A 14,774-nucleotide genomic window follows, 5' to 3' on the forward strand; every position below is an offset into this window, starting at 1 on the left:
GTGCTTCCCACTTCTGTACATGGAGACCTCTCTTCTGCCCGATACTCCTCCCTGTGGCTTAGACATCATGCCTGTGCTCTCTCCTGTTCCTTAAAATTGTCTGAACTGAAAATGATCTAAAATCTAGACTGAGTCTTCTTTCTCTACCCCGTGCAGAGATTTCTGGGGCTTGGAACCACCTTCTAGCTTCACCCCAATCTGCCTCACCTCGGCTGGCTTTCTCCACGTGGGCAAGCTCATCTGGAAACTTGAGGACCTCGGGATAGTTATTCTCACACGACTCAGCCAAGAAGTGCAACAACGTCATCTTCTGATCTGTGGACTTGGTGTCTCGAAGCTTGGGGGAAGAGGAGAAATGGTGAGTCCTGACACGCCCACGATCACCTCAGGCCGACAGCAGTTTGCCACACTGGGCTCCTAGAGGCCACAGCCTTCCCTTCCATCGTCCTGCTCTAACCCCCTGGCTCACCTTACAGAGGAAGCTGATATTGAAGCCAAAAGCACCAGCATTCCTGGAACCAGCATTCATATAGTTTCCAACAAGCAACGTCATCTCCAGGAGGCTAGAGAAGCTCTCGCTCTTTCGCAACTCCTCACATGCGGCAGTGACAGAAACAATCTCTGGCTTGATATTCTCCACTTGCTCACTGAACTGCAGCTTGAAGAGGATAGCATTGAGGCGAGGCCGCAGGCGGGGCACAGCGCCCATCTGGGAGAGACAAGCAGTTCCGTTATAGCCAACAGAGAGAGAGGAAAGAAGAAGATACAGGCTTAAGCCTCCTATGGCAGAATCTGAGTTCCAGAGTAGGGAGGAGAAAGAGAGCAACATGGGTTCAGAATAGACAAGAGGTCAGGAGCAAGTGCCCCGGATGCTCTCGGGGAAGAGGGGGTCAGAGAAGAGTCTGCGCCACAGGCCTCACTCACCACCACGCCGAACTGCTCTGACTCAGCCAGATCATCATATTCGTCCTTCAGTTCGGAAAGCATTTTTAACTGCTCTGGCTCTGGCATCTGCTTAATGAGATTCTGCAAGACAGAAGGGACTGTCTAAGTTTGAGGGGGATGAGCTGACAACTTGAGCCTCCTGTCAGTCCCTCGCTCTGCCCAAGGACCACTAAGAAGGAGACATGGGCTGGGGTAGGGGGCGGTGGGGGAGGCAGCTAGTGAGATGGCAGGACTTTTGAAAAATATACCAGAAATAACCTGATCACCAGAGAGATGGAAGCTTATATAAAGCCAGCATTCTTTAAGTCAACGATGCTTACAGAGTCCTCATCGTCTAGGCAGAGAGGAGACAGAGCTAGTGTATAGCAATGCAAAGAGCCAGCTCCAGAATGACCTTGCTCCTTACCTGGATCATAGACTCAGTCAGAACAGCCTCATTCACCTCCAGGATGACATTCTTAATCTCTTGATAGGGCATGCGGAAGGAACCCAAAAAGATTGCTGCCAGGAAATGAGATATAAAGACATGTTCTTCTCAGTCTCTTCCCCCCTCCAGCCCACCCTACAAACCTACGCTGGATAACTTTCCTGGGAGTGCTCTCTTAAAGTCATGATCTGAAACCTCCACCAGCTCCCCACTGCCTGTATAGTTAAGATCCAAGTTCCTGAGCCCAGTGTTTAAGGTTCCCACCTCCCAGCTTTCCCTCCCACGAATCCCTCACATTTATGTCACACGCCAGCCACAGTTCCAAGCACCACATTCTACAAACACCTTGTCTTTGCTCACACAGGAAGTCTTTGATCTCTATATATACATCAAAAATGTTCACCCTGTTCTATTTTAGTTCCTCACTCCCTTGACTCCATCCTCAAAGCTGCCACTGCCTTGAAATGCTGATTCTTAAATTGCCACATCCCATTCCCCAACAAACACTTCCCATCCTTTCAGCTCTCTCACTCACTAATCCCTAAATTGACTGTTCAGTCTCATCAGAGTGCTCTCTTGCTGCACGCTCTCTCTCTCCCACGAGAGAGATGACCATTCCATTTTCTCTGAATGTCTCAGTTCTACTTTGCTTTCTCTGTTTAACCTAGACCCTGTAGTCTACCCTTTCACTCCCACTCTATTATTACTACTATTCTTATTCTCTTGTTTCCTTCTCCTTCCAGTCCTTAGTTAACCCAGCCATCTCATATCTCTCCTCTTATACCTGGGCTGATGAACACTGCAGATCAGATTCTACGAATCTGAAGTGGCACCGGTGATGGTGGGGAATCCTTCTGTGTGTCCCTACTCCACGCTCTCCTGGCTCTCCTGGCAGCTCCTCCATATAAAATATCCCTGTTCTCCCAAATGTCCTGCCACTTCCCCATTTGTTCTAAAAAGGCCTTGCTGCTTTTTACTGAGAAAAATTGAAGCCATCGGTCAAATTACTTGCTAAGCTTTCTCTCATGCCACTTATAAACTGAGCACTGGGGGCCCTCAGTTGGAACCAGACTAGAAAAGGCTCGAGTAAGGGCTATTTTGGAATCATCTAGAAGAAAACTTGTGCCGACACTTCTTTAGGTAAGCTTAGCAGAACTATATCCATATACTCATCCTTTTCTCGTGTTTCAATAGAACAGGTAGCCCTAAGGACCTTTTCCTTCAGCATATACAGTGGGCCTTCCACATCTGTGGATACAGAGGGCCAACTATACTACACCATTTTATAGAAAGGACTTGAGCACCCATGGATTTCGGTATACGAGGGGGGTTCTGGAACCTATCCCCCACAGATACCGAGGGACAACGATATACACGTTCAAGTTTTTCCTATCTTAAAAAAAAAAATCCTCCCTGATGCAACATTCTTAATTACCAACTTCCTTCTTTCCTTCACTTTATAACATTCTAAAAATATAAGTCTATTCTTGCTTCCACATTCTCATTAATTCTTCTGTCCCCACAAAGTCAGTGAAAAGATGACAATCATTTGTTGCGTGTATACTCCATGTAAGACCTAGTATCTTAAACACAATCTACATATATGATCTCATTTAACCCTATTTATAATAATGTATAAGTTTGTATTACTAACCACATTTGACAGAAAAGGAAACATACTTAAAGAAGTTAAGCTACCCGTCCAAGGTCACACTGCTAGTAAGGGCTGGAGCCAGGATTTAAATACAAACGGATTCCAGAGCTTCTGTTCTTAACACTTACGCTATACTAAAATTATTCTTGCCTAGGTCACTGACTTTCCTAATGCCAGATCCAAAAGACACTTGTCCTGTCCCGATTTTACTTGACTACTACTCCCGCTTCTTAGACTATGTCAGACTATTTTTCTTGCAGTTCCTTTCCAGCCTCCTTTGAGGTCTCCCCTTTTTGTTACTTGCCCCCGCAAATATTAATGACCTTCAAAGCAAATTATTGGCTTCAACTATGACTCATATATTATCTCTTAAATTCTTATCTCCAGCCAGACATTCCTCCTGATTTCTATACCCAAATGCCTAATACACCCATCCTGTTGGAGGATTCCCACAGGAACCTTAAATTCTATCCTAAAATTCAATCAATCATTCCTACCTACCACTCTGCCATCTCTCACTCATGTCCACCATTTCTCCCACAAAAGATAGAATCTGCTCCTGCTGGATTTTCCTATTTCAATAAGTGGTACCACTCTCTATAGAGTGATCTTAACCCAAGAAAACATCTCCTTTATCCCCTCTATCAATCACTAAGTTCCATTAATTCTATCTTCTTAGTATCTTCTGCCTTCCTATTCATTCTTACAACTTAGTTTCAGGCCTTGATCACCTCTCACCTAGTTTAAAGCCATAACATAACACATCTCTCTGCCTAGAGTCTTCCCCTACCCTAGCAGTCCGGCCTCATAATCGCTGCTGAAGCAGCCCTCCCACAAATTACATAGGGTTGTATCACTCACTTTCCTGATTAAAATCCCTCCAATAACTTTCACAGTTTTCAGGATAAAATACATACTTCTTAGCCTAAGCCTATCAGACTTCTTTATGATCTAATAGCCTCTATGTCTATTTCTTGAAAGCTTCTTCAACCACCACTCCCCCACGTATGGCCTTTACTCAGCTGTACTCAACTACTTGCAGTTCTTGAACTACACACATGCCTCTGTGCCTTCATACATGCTGATCCCTCTGCCTGAAACAAGCCAGCCCTCACCCTTCATTTAGTTTGTTGTAAATAGTTTTCAGCAGTACTTCATTTAGAATGACTGAGCTCTCTCCAATACTCCTCCCACTTGATTTAGATGCCCCCTTGCCCAGTGCTCTCATAAGCGTCCTAGCACACCTCCATCATAGCACTTACCAACTTGTGCTATAACCATGATTTACTTTTCTGTCTCTACCAGACATATGGCTCATGAGGATAGGGACTACCTTACTTAGTTTTGCATCCTCACCATATAAGAGGCACTTAATAATCACTGAATCACTAAATAACACCTAGACCCTCCTAATCTCAATTCTCTTCCTAAACTCTGTTTCCCATATTGATATCATTTGACTGGAAATAACAATGTACTACCCCACAGTCTTTTATCATTTTCTAAAATAACAATTGCTCATTTTAATGTTGCTAGAGATAATCTTGAGAAGAGGAACTATCTCACATCACTTTAATTTCCATAAAAGGACTTACCTACAGACACTATTTAGTAATATCTGTTGCCAATGATCTAAGATTATATAGTCAAGAATTGTAAAGGCTTACTGTTCTCATTATATCACTGACTTTACTTGTGGGTATGTGTCCTCATTACCTGTGTGATCTTGGCCAAGTCATAACATCTTGACTTTAGTTTTCTCACTTGGTAAAATGGGGACAACAGCCATGTCACTGGATCATGAGTGGGCTTTATGGAATACATACCCTTTCATCTCTGGAACACACACCTCGTATGTGCCTAATAGAGCCTGAAACCTGGCAGACCTTCAAATATTTGTTGAACAAATATTCAAATCTTCATTATGCAACATAAAGTAGGGATATCAACAGTTGAAATGAACAAAAAAATGAACATTCATTCTGATCATTAAATAGTACCTATATCAACTCTGCAAAGGAGTTTCTGATCTGAAATTTGCCACCAGAGTTATGAGTATAGGTAGCAAGTTCAGAACAGAACTCTTTGAAGTTATTGATCCTCCTCTGAGAAGTACAGGATTTACATTATTTATTTTAAACCACAAAGTTACTTTAGATTTGATGGAAGTCAAGCCAGTGCCCACCTTTAAAGGAAATACTTAAAAGAAAATAAGAAGGAAATGTGCAGTGGCTAGAACATTTGTGTTAGATTTTCTGTGGATGCAATGGAAATAGTAATGACTTTGAAATAAGAAAATATGAGGTTCAACTCCCAGACCTGCCTCTTACCTGCTATGTGACTAGGCAAATTCCTAAAAGTCCTATTAGCCTTTATTTTCTTGCTGTAAAACTAGATGCTAACAATCTTGCAGTGCTATTGAAGGGATTAGATATCAGGTATTTACTATGCAATGCCAGGAACTAACAAATGGAAGTTTCATATCAAGGGACCCTGGATCTACCAGAATTAAGCTCTTAGAAAAACTCCTCCATATTTCAAATTGCTGAGATCACAGAGTTACTCACAGAGATTCTGGGCTGTCTTTGAATCCAACACCTTTAACTCTTTCACTTTTTTCTTTTGCACAGATTTCTTTTCTTCTCCACCTTCCTGATCCTTCTTGGCTAGCAAGGGAAAGATCAGAAAAGTATGATTAAGGACAAACCACATCTATGTCTAAGTGAACTACTGTCCCAGCCTAGAGATACGCTTCACTTCCTCTCTATTAGTAATGGTCTTCCTATTAAATTCCTTCAAGGATAAGCTCCTCTTTAGCCACCCACCCTTCTATTACTGACTTCCCCCTCCAGCTATAATAAATATATCATTTTCATTTCTTTAATAGTTAGCAATAATACTTTCCCACCCATAGCCTATCTACTTGTAGGGAACAGCAAATTTTCTTTCTGTAAAGGACCAAATAGTAAATATTTTAGGCTTTGCAGACTATGTGGTCTGTCTCAACTGCTCAACTCTGCCACTACAGTGTGAAAGCTGTCACAGACAATACATAAACCAATGAGCATGACTATGTTCCAATGAAACTTTACTCACAAAAACAGGTGGTCAGCCTAAGGGCTATAGTTTGCCAACCCCTGTACTAGAGTCTTCCACTGTGTTATCCTTTTGTGCTTATTATTACTTATCTTTCAAGCTCTGTCTTGATCATGAATTCCCTATAAACATTTTCTTGATCCCCAAATGGTTATGATCTCTCTCTGAATCCCCACTGAATGTGATACTTTTTTACAGCAAGTCCTCTCACTGACTTTGTCATAATCACATATAATCTCTCCTCTACAAGATAAGGACTGTGGTACACACACAGAAGGTATAATATACTCCTTTCCTTCTACACTCTTCTTGGATTATCCAAAACCAATGTATTCTTCTCTGATAAATGTAGTCACTCTCTGCTTTGATGAACTAATTTTCGTGGTATCTGTTACTTAGATTTCATTCAACAATTAATAATTCAGTGTTCATGACATTTCATATATATCATCTTGATCTTTCTAAACCCTGTGTTACTTTGTAAGTGTGGATACCTTCCCACCCCATTTGGATTTTGAACTTCAAGAGCATGGGCAAAATAATTCTTCACTATATCACTCCCTCAGCACCTAGCATGACAGTAACATTCCCTCAAAAATGATTTACACTGCCTATTGAGAAGGATTCAGCAGCAGATAGAAAGAGAAACAGGAACTGTTCTGGACAGACAACTGTAAAATATTTTGTCAACTTTTCAGAAAGCCTTATGGGACTATCTCTTTAAGAAGTATCAAGAAAGTGACAAAGCTAGTTGCTTTTGAGGAGAGGAATGGGGTGCCTGACTATGGAAGAGGGAGGAATACTATTCAACACAAACCCTGTTATACTGGTTGAATTTTAAACCATATGAAAAGTATTACCTGGTATAAATAAATAAGAAAGCGAACAAAAAAGAAAGTTATATGGCAAAAGGTACAAAGAACTATTAATAAAAAAACACATCCTATGGCCTGAGAGTTCTAACTTGAAGAAGGAAAATGCTAAATAGGTGAAGATCAGTTATTTAAATAAAGACTTATTGAGTACCTGCGTGTGCCAGGCTCTGTTCTGGGTACCAGGAATAAAACAAAATAGAAAAATAGAGAAAAACTCCTGCCTTCATGGAACTTATATTCTAATAAAGAGAAATAGACAATAAGCCAGCTAATAGATAAAATAGTATATTAGATGGTCATAAGTGCTATGAAAAGAAAACCAAGTAAGGAAGAGAACTGGGGGATTTGATGAGGGGACGGATTATAACTTTAGTGGGATGACTAAAGGGAAGGTCTTAGTGAGAATGTGACACGACAGTAAAGACCTTTTAGAAGGTGAGAAAGCAAAGCAATTCAGGCAGAGAGAACAACAAATGCAAAGGCCTGAGACAGAAGCAGGCCCCGATGTGCTAAAGGAAAAGCAAAAAGGTCATTATTGGTGGAGTAGATGGAATGAGGGGGAGAGCTGGAGCTGAAGTCAGAGAGGCCCTAAAGACAGATCATATAAAAAAATGAAAACCATGGGTAGTCAGATAAAAATTTAGACTTAAAACATCCAGACTGTATCACAAAACCTTAGAAGCAGAGGGGCAAAGTACAAGTAAAGCTCTCATTTTATACAGATAAAGTGAAAAGATACAGTCACTGCTGATGTTGAAAAATAGAAAAAACAGATTCAACTTTTTGCCTGGCAATAAGATAAAAATAAATGAAAAGTATAAATACAAGAAAGAAAGGGATGAAAATGTCATTTCTGTGGAAGATATAACTATATGTAGAATTCAAGACAACTACTAGAAGTAATGAAGAACTACTAATGAATAATTCAGTAAAGGTGACAGATAAAAGACAAGCATATGGGCTTCCAGTTTCACCAAAATGGAGTAGCCCCATGTGGAGGAAATACTATTATATTGAAAAATTGGGGAAGGTAAAGGGACCTAAATGGAAATGCAGTTTCTACACTTCATGTGGACTGGTAAAACACTGATATCGTTAGACTGGGAAAAGTTATGTGTGTATAATGTAATACCTAGAGCAACACCTAAGCAAACTGTATAAAGTGATATACCCAGGCATTATAAATAAATTAAAATGGAATAAAAAATATTCAAAAAAAACACAGAAAAGTAAGAAAAAAAGAGGAAGCATACAGAAAACAAATAACACAGTGGCAGACTTAAGCCCTAAAATATCAGTAGTTACCTTTAATATAAACGGTCTAAATATACCAATTAACTGAGATTGGCTGTAGTGTAAGTACCTGACAGCTTTTTTTTTTTAAATTGTAATATAAGTACCTGATAATAAGCTTTTGATTGCTGAGGCATCTACTTCAAAGACATCCATCTTGAATAAACATATTGCCAGCTACACAACTATATAAAGAACCAGGCCACCATCCATGAAGTTCCCCTTTTAGAAAGCCGTGGGTGACCTACATAACAGATCATTAGAGTGACCCTGCTTTTCCTTTTGTGCACTTTAATTCCTGCTCTCGTGTTTTAAATTCACCAATAAAGAGTGAACCCATGAAACCCTAGGCACCTCACCCTCAACCCCAATAAAGGAAGAAGCCCAGGGATGACCTAGAGCCCCCTACCCATCTCTCTTCCCATGACCTCAATGTGTGGCCTGAGACATGTCATGTCAGGACCTGTGAGCAATAAAACCTTGCTTGTTCTCTGATGCTTGTTGCTGAGGTGCATCTTGCAATCCTAATAAGAACCACAAGGGCTGGTCCAGCCACAACACTGGCCCAGGTGAGTGCCCCCAGGCATTCCCAGGCAACAGCATTAGTAGGCTGAGACCTACACAAAATACGGCAGAGTGGATTAACAAAAGACCCAACAATATGCTGTCTGTAAGAAACTTTCTTCAAACACAAAGGCTGAATGTAAACAGATATACACTGAAAATAGATATACCGTGCAAACATTAATTAAAAAAAAGAAGCAGAGTGGCTATATTCTATCCAGTGAGTAGACTTCAGAGCAAAGAAAATAGCTGGAGACAAAGAGGGACATTACATGATGATTAAAGGATCAATCCACCAGGAAGACATAACAATTCTAAATGTGTATGCACCAAACAACAGAGCCTTAAATATAAGAAACAAAAACTGATAGAGATGAAATGAGGAAACCAGCATAGACAAGCCACAATAATACTTCAAGGCATTAATACCCTATCTCAGTAATGGGTGGAACTCTATACAAAAAAATCAACAAGGATATAGAAGTGAACAGTAAAATCAATCAACAGGGTCTAATTGATATACACATATATAGAACACTTCATCCAACAACAGCAGAATAAATTTTTTAAAAGTGCTCACTGAATATCCACCAAGAAAAATATCCACCTGGGCCATAAAATAAACCTCAACAAATTTAAAGGATTAAAATCATAGAGCGTGTTCTCTGACCATAATGGAATCAAACTATGTATCAATAACAGAAAGATAACAGGAAAACATCCAAACACTTGGAAACTAAAGAACCACTTCTAAATAATTTGTGGGTCAAAGAGGAAATCTCACAATAAATTTAAAAAATACATTAGAAATGAATGAAAATGAAAGTACAACATATCAAAATATATGGGGCATAGCTGAAGCAATGCTGAGAGGGAAACTGACAGTGCTAAGTTTATGTTAGAAAAGAAGAAAGAGCTCAAATCAGTAATCTAATTTCCTACTTCAACAAAGTAGAAAAAGAAGAAAAAAAATAAACCCAAAGCAAGCAGAAGGAAGGAAATATAAAAGAACAGAAATCGGGCTTCCCTGGTGGCGCAGTGGTTGGGAGTCCGCCTGCTGATGTAGGGGACATGGGTTCGTGCCCTGGTCTGGGAGGATCCCGCGTGCCGCGGAGCGGCTGGGCCCGTGGGCCATGACCGCTGAGCCTGCGCGTGCTCCGCAACGGGAGAGGCCACGCCAGTGAGAGGCCCGCGTACCACAAAAAAAAAAAAAGAACAGAAATCAGTAACAATGAAAACAACAGAAAAAAAAATCAACGACACAAAAAGCTGGTTTAAAAAATAAATTAATAAAATAGATATACCTCTAGAAAGACTGACAAAGATAAAAAGAGAGAAGACCTATCTCTCCAACATCAGGAATGAAACAATATCACTTTAGGTCCTGCAGCCATCAAAAGGATAACAAGGGAATAATACAAACAACTTAGTACTCATAAACTGAACAATTTACCAAAAACTGGACCAATTCCTCAAAACCCACAAACTACTGAAACTCAACCAAGATGAAAGATAACTTGAGTACTACTGAAATCATTTAAAAAACTGAATTCATAACTAAAAGTCTCCTGAACAGAAAATCTCCTGGCCAAAAGGTTTCACTAGAGAATTCTACCAAACATTTCAAGAAAAATTAATGCCAACCTCCTCCAAAAAATAAAAAAGGAAGAAATACTTTCTACTTCATTTTATGAATGCCACCAAATTATCCACTTTTAAATGGTTAATTTTATGATAAGTGAATTTCACCTTAATAAAAAAATCTGTAATTTTTAAACATCTGTTTAAGATACTTAAAATCACTAATTAAATCAGTGAAATTTGAATATGGATTGTATATTAGATAACAGTATTATATCAATGATAAATTTCCTAAATATGATAATTACACTGTAGTTAGGAAAAGAAAGTCCTTATACTTGGGAAAGGCATGCAGAAGAACTTAGGGGTAAAGGGCCATGAAGTTGGTACTTTATCTCAAACAGTTCAGTTAAAAAAGAAAAAGAATATTCATAGCAGCATTATTCATAATAGCCAAAACATAGAAACAACCCAATGTCCACCAACTGACAAATGGAAAGACAAAATGTGGTATATCTATACAGTAGAGTAGTATTCGGCCATAAAAAGGAATGAAGTGCTAATACATGCTAAAACACGGGTGAACCTTGCAAACATCAGGATTAGTGAAAAAGTCAGACACAAAAATGTACATATTGTATGAGTACACTGATACGAGACATCTAGGGTAGGCAAATTCAGAGACAGAAAGTAGATCAGTGGTTGCCAAGTTGTGGGAAAAAGAAGTGGAGAGGGACTGCTAATGAACTGAGGGTTTCTTTTGTGTGTAATGAGAATGTTCTAGAATTAACTCAGTGGCTGCACCACTTTGTGATATACAAAAGACCATGGAATTGTACACATTAAGGGTGAATTTATCTTAATACATAAATAAATACATACATGCATACGATGAACCACAGGGCTCGATAGAAACCCTAAAACTATTAACCTTCTAAAAGAAATCATATGGAATTCCCTGGTGATCCAGTGGTTAGGACTTGGTGCTTTCACTGCCATGGCCCAGGTTCAATCCCTAGTCGGGGAACTAAGCTCTCACAAGCTGTGCAGCACAGCCGAAAAGAAAAAATAAAGACATCAGAAAAATTTTCACCACTTTGGAGTAGGCAAAGATCTCTCAGAAATAAAAAAGTACAAACCACATGGTGGGAAGAATCCTAAGTTGGCATCCTGGGATTTTCTTGGAGTTCTAGGAAACTAGGAGTTTCCCTCCTAGTGCACATACCCTGTATAATCCTCTCCCTTGAATGTGAGTGGGCTTGACTTATTCTGGTGAGCCCTTTTAAACAAGGGTTTAGAGCTCAGAGACAAGAGAAGTCAGAGAGATTTGAAACTGAAGCAGATGCTCTCTTGTTTTTCTTGAAGAAGCAACCGCCATGTTGTGGAGAAGGCCATGTGGCAGGAAATGGTGGGGAGCCTCCAGGAGCTGAGAACAGCCACTGGCTGATTACCAGCCAGAAAAGAGGAACCTGTGTCCTACAGTTATAAGGAACTGGATTCAGCCAAATACCACATGAGCGTGGCAAAGGACACTGAGCTCCAGAAGGCAATGCAGCCCAGCCAGAACCTTGACTTCAGTTTGGTGTGACCATGAGCAGAGGACCTAGCTAACTTGGATTCCAGACCCATGCAAACTGTGAGATAATAAATCTATGTTGTTTTAAACTGCTAAGTTTGTGGTAATTTGTTCACGGCAATAGAGGATAACACAAAACATAAAAGAAAAAATTGATAAAGTGGACTCTATAAAAATTTAAAAGCTTTATTCTTCAGAGACACTGTTAAGAAATAAAAAGACAAGCCACACACTGGGAGAAAAATGCCTGCAAAACACATTTTTGATAAAGGACTAGCATTCAGAACATATAAAAAAAGTCTCATGAGTCAACCATAAGAAAACAAACAACCCAATTTTTTAAAACAGGGAAAAGACATTTGGACACTTCACCGAGAAGATACACAGATGGTACATAAGCACAGAGAAGGATGCTCAACATCATTAAGTCATTAGGAATATGAACTAAGAATTAAATTAATTAGGAATTAAAACTATAATGCCCAACCCACTAGAATCACTAAAATGGAAAAACAAAACTGATGATACTAAGTGCTGGTGAGGATGCAAAGCACCTGCAACTCTCATACATTGATGGTGGAAATGAAAAAAATGGTACAGCTACTTTCGAAAGTAAAGTGAAAACAGTCTGGCAGTTTCTTATACAGTTAAACACACATTTATTGTAACATATGACCCAACAATCCCATTCCTAGGTATCTGTCCAAGAAAAAGAAAAACATGTATGTCCAGACAATATCTTGTATGCAAATGTTTCTATTGGCTTTATTCATAAATGCCCAAAACTGGATTCAACCCAAATGTCCATCAACCAGTGAATGGACACAAAGAAATACTACTCAGCAATAGAAAGGAATGACCACGCATGCAAACAACATGGACAGATCTCAAACACATGATGCTTGGTGAAAGAATCCAGACTTCAAAGACTCCTCAGTGTATGATTCCATTTATATGACATTCCGAAAAAGACAAAAACTGTAGGGACAAGAAAACATATCAGCCCCTGCCAGGGCCTAGTGGTAAGGAGAGGCGATGGACAAATGGGGAGGAGGAAACTTTAAGAGTGATGAAAATGTTCTCGATCTTTACATGGCTGTATACATTTGTCAAAATTCACAGACATGTACACATAAAAAGGGTAAATCTTACTGTATGCAAATTATGCCTCAATAAACCTGACTAAACACACTGTATCTTCAAGGCCAATAAAATATATTAGTATAAAGCTATAGCAACTCTAAGAGTGATAATGAAAGAAGAACAAATGAAGTTCTTAATAATAAATAATAAATAGAAGAGGTTCTAGAAATAGATACGAAACACATTTATATGCTAAAGTAAAAACTCAGATTAATTTAAAAAAGTATAGTCTAACACAGGAGTTGGTAAACTTTCTTAAAATACCAGAAAGTAAATATACGATTCTGTGGGCCACACAGTTTCTGTTGGAACTACTCAACTCTGCTGGTGTAATATTAAAGAAGTCAGAGCCAATATGTAATCAAATGGGCATGGCCACGTTCCAATAAAACTTTATTAACAAAATTGGGTTGGTCATAGTTTTCTGACTCCTGATCTAATCAATAGTGTTGGAACAATTGGCTCTCCATGTTCAAGGAAAATAGTTAGATCCTAACTTTACACTATTCACAAAAATAAATTCCAGATACATTAAACAGCTAAATGTTAAAATACAGTATTATTTTGAATAAATGAAAACTTTCCTAAGAATAACACAAAATAGATGGTATAAAGGAAAAGACAGACTGATTTGAGTACATAAAATTTTTGTTTTTCAGTGTGAAAATCATCATAAAATATATGAAAAGAAATAAAAATTTCCATTTCCAGTATTGGGGGTCAAGTCTCCCATGGAAAAACATCCAAAAATGCTGGTATGGTATTTTAAAAAATCACCTTGAAGCACAGAAGAGCTGAGAAGATGATGAATTGCTCCAGAGAAACAGTGAGCAAAACACTGGAGCATTGTTCCAATATCAGTTTGAGGGCTTTGTGCAGCAAGGGTACACAGGGATCAAGATCCAGTTTCTGCCTAATGTGAGGAATCTCATATGAGACTCTCTCCTCTTTAGCTGGGAACCCAAAAGGCTACATCCTCAGAGATAAAAGTGATCACAACAGGCTTGCACTTGGGAGCCCTAGAAAGCCTACACTCTAGGAAAAGGGTGAACCAGAGGTAGATCAAGCCTTTCCAAAACCACAACCAAACCTTGGCATAGCTCACTCCCTGACTGCATGAAGGTGATCAGCCCACACACTTATCTGCCTAGAGAGGAAAACACAATAGGAACAGACTCATGCATGATCCAGACATTAGAGCTTTAATGTAATGATAGCTAACATGTTCAAGAATATTGAGAGAAAAATAAAAATAGATGAAGATGGAGAAGTTTACCAGAGAACTACAATTTATTAAAAAAATAAATAAATGGACATTCTAGAACTAAATGAAATTAAGAGCTCTACAGATGGGTTTAACTAGAGACAAAATAGAAGTTACTGAATTGCAAGACAGATCAATAAAAAAGATACAAACTACAGGGCTTCCCTGGTGGCGCAGTGGTTGAGAGTCCGCCTGCCGATGCAGGGGACATGGGTTCATGCCCTGGTCCGGGAGGATCCCACATGCCGCGGAGCGGCTAGGCTCGTGAGCCGTGGCCACTGAGCCTGCACGTCTGGAGCCTGTGCTCCGCAACGGGAGAGGCCACAACAGTGAGAGGCCCGCGTACCGCAAAAAAA

At 39.5% G+C, this 14,774-nt stretch overlaps 1 protein-coding gene across 2 annotated transcripts in view; it reads right to left on the minus strand.

The window, feature by feature from the left end:
* The window catches only part of DIAPH1 (diaphanous related formin 1), a 94,155-nt gene that overhangs the window by 11,291 nt on the left and 68,090 nt on the right, over positions 1-14,774 (minus strand). For both annotated transcript variants that reach the window (XM_007467936.1, XM_007467935.1), the window contains 5 exons: positions 5,594-5,692; positions 1,352-1,446; positions 925-1,026; positions 470-709; positions 208-337 (listed from right to left, as the gene is read on the minus strand). In XM_007467936.1, the coding sequence (XP_007467998.1) occupies positions 208-337; positions 470-709; positions 925-1,026; positions 1,352-1,446; positions 5,594-5,692 (666 nt within the window). The remainder of the gene's footprint in view (positions 1-207; positions 338-469; positions 710-924; positions 1,027-1,351; positions 1,447-5,593; positions 5,693-14,774) is intronic.

The sequence above is a fragment of the Lipotes vexillifer genome, unplaced genomic scaffold, assembly GCF_000442215.2.
Source record: "Lipotes vexillifer unplaced genomic scaffold, Lipotes_vexillifer_v1.1 scaffold2019, whole genome shotgun sequence".
NCBI classification, from domain to species: domain Eukaryota; kingdom Metazoa; phylum Chordata; class Mammalia; order Artiodactyla; family Lipotidae; genus Lipotes; species Lipotes vexillifer.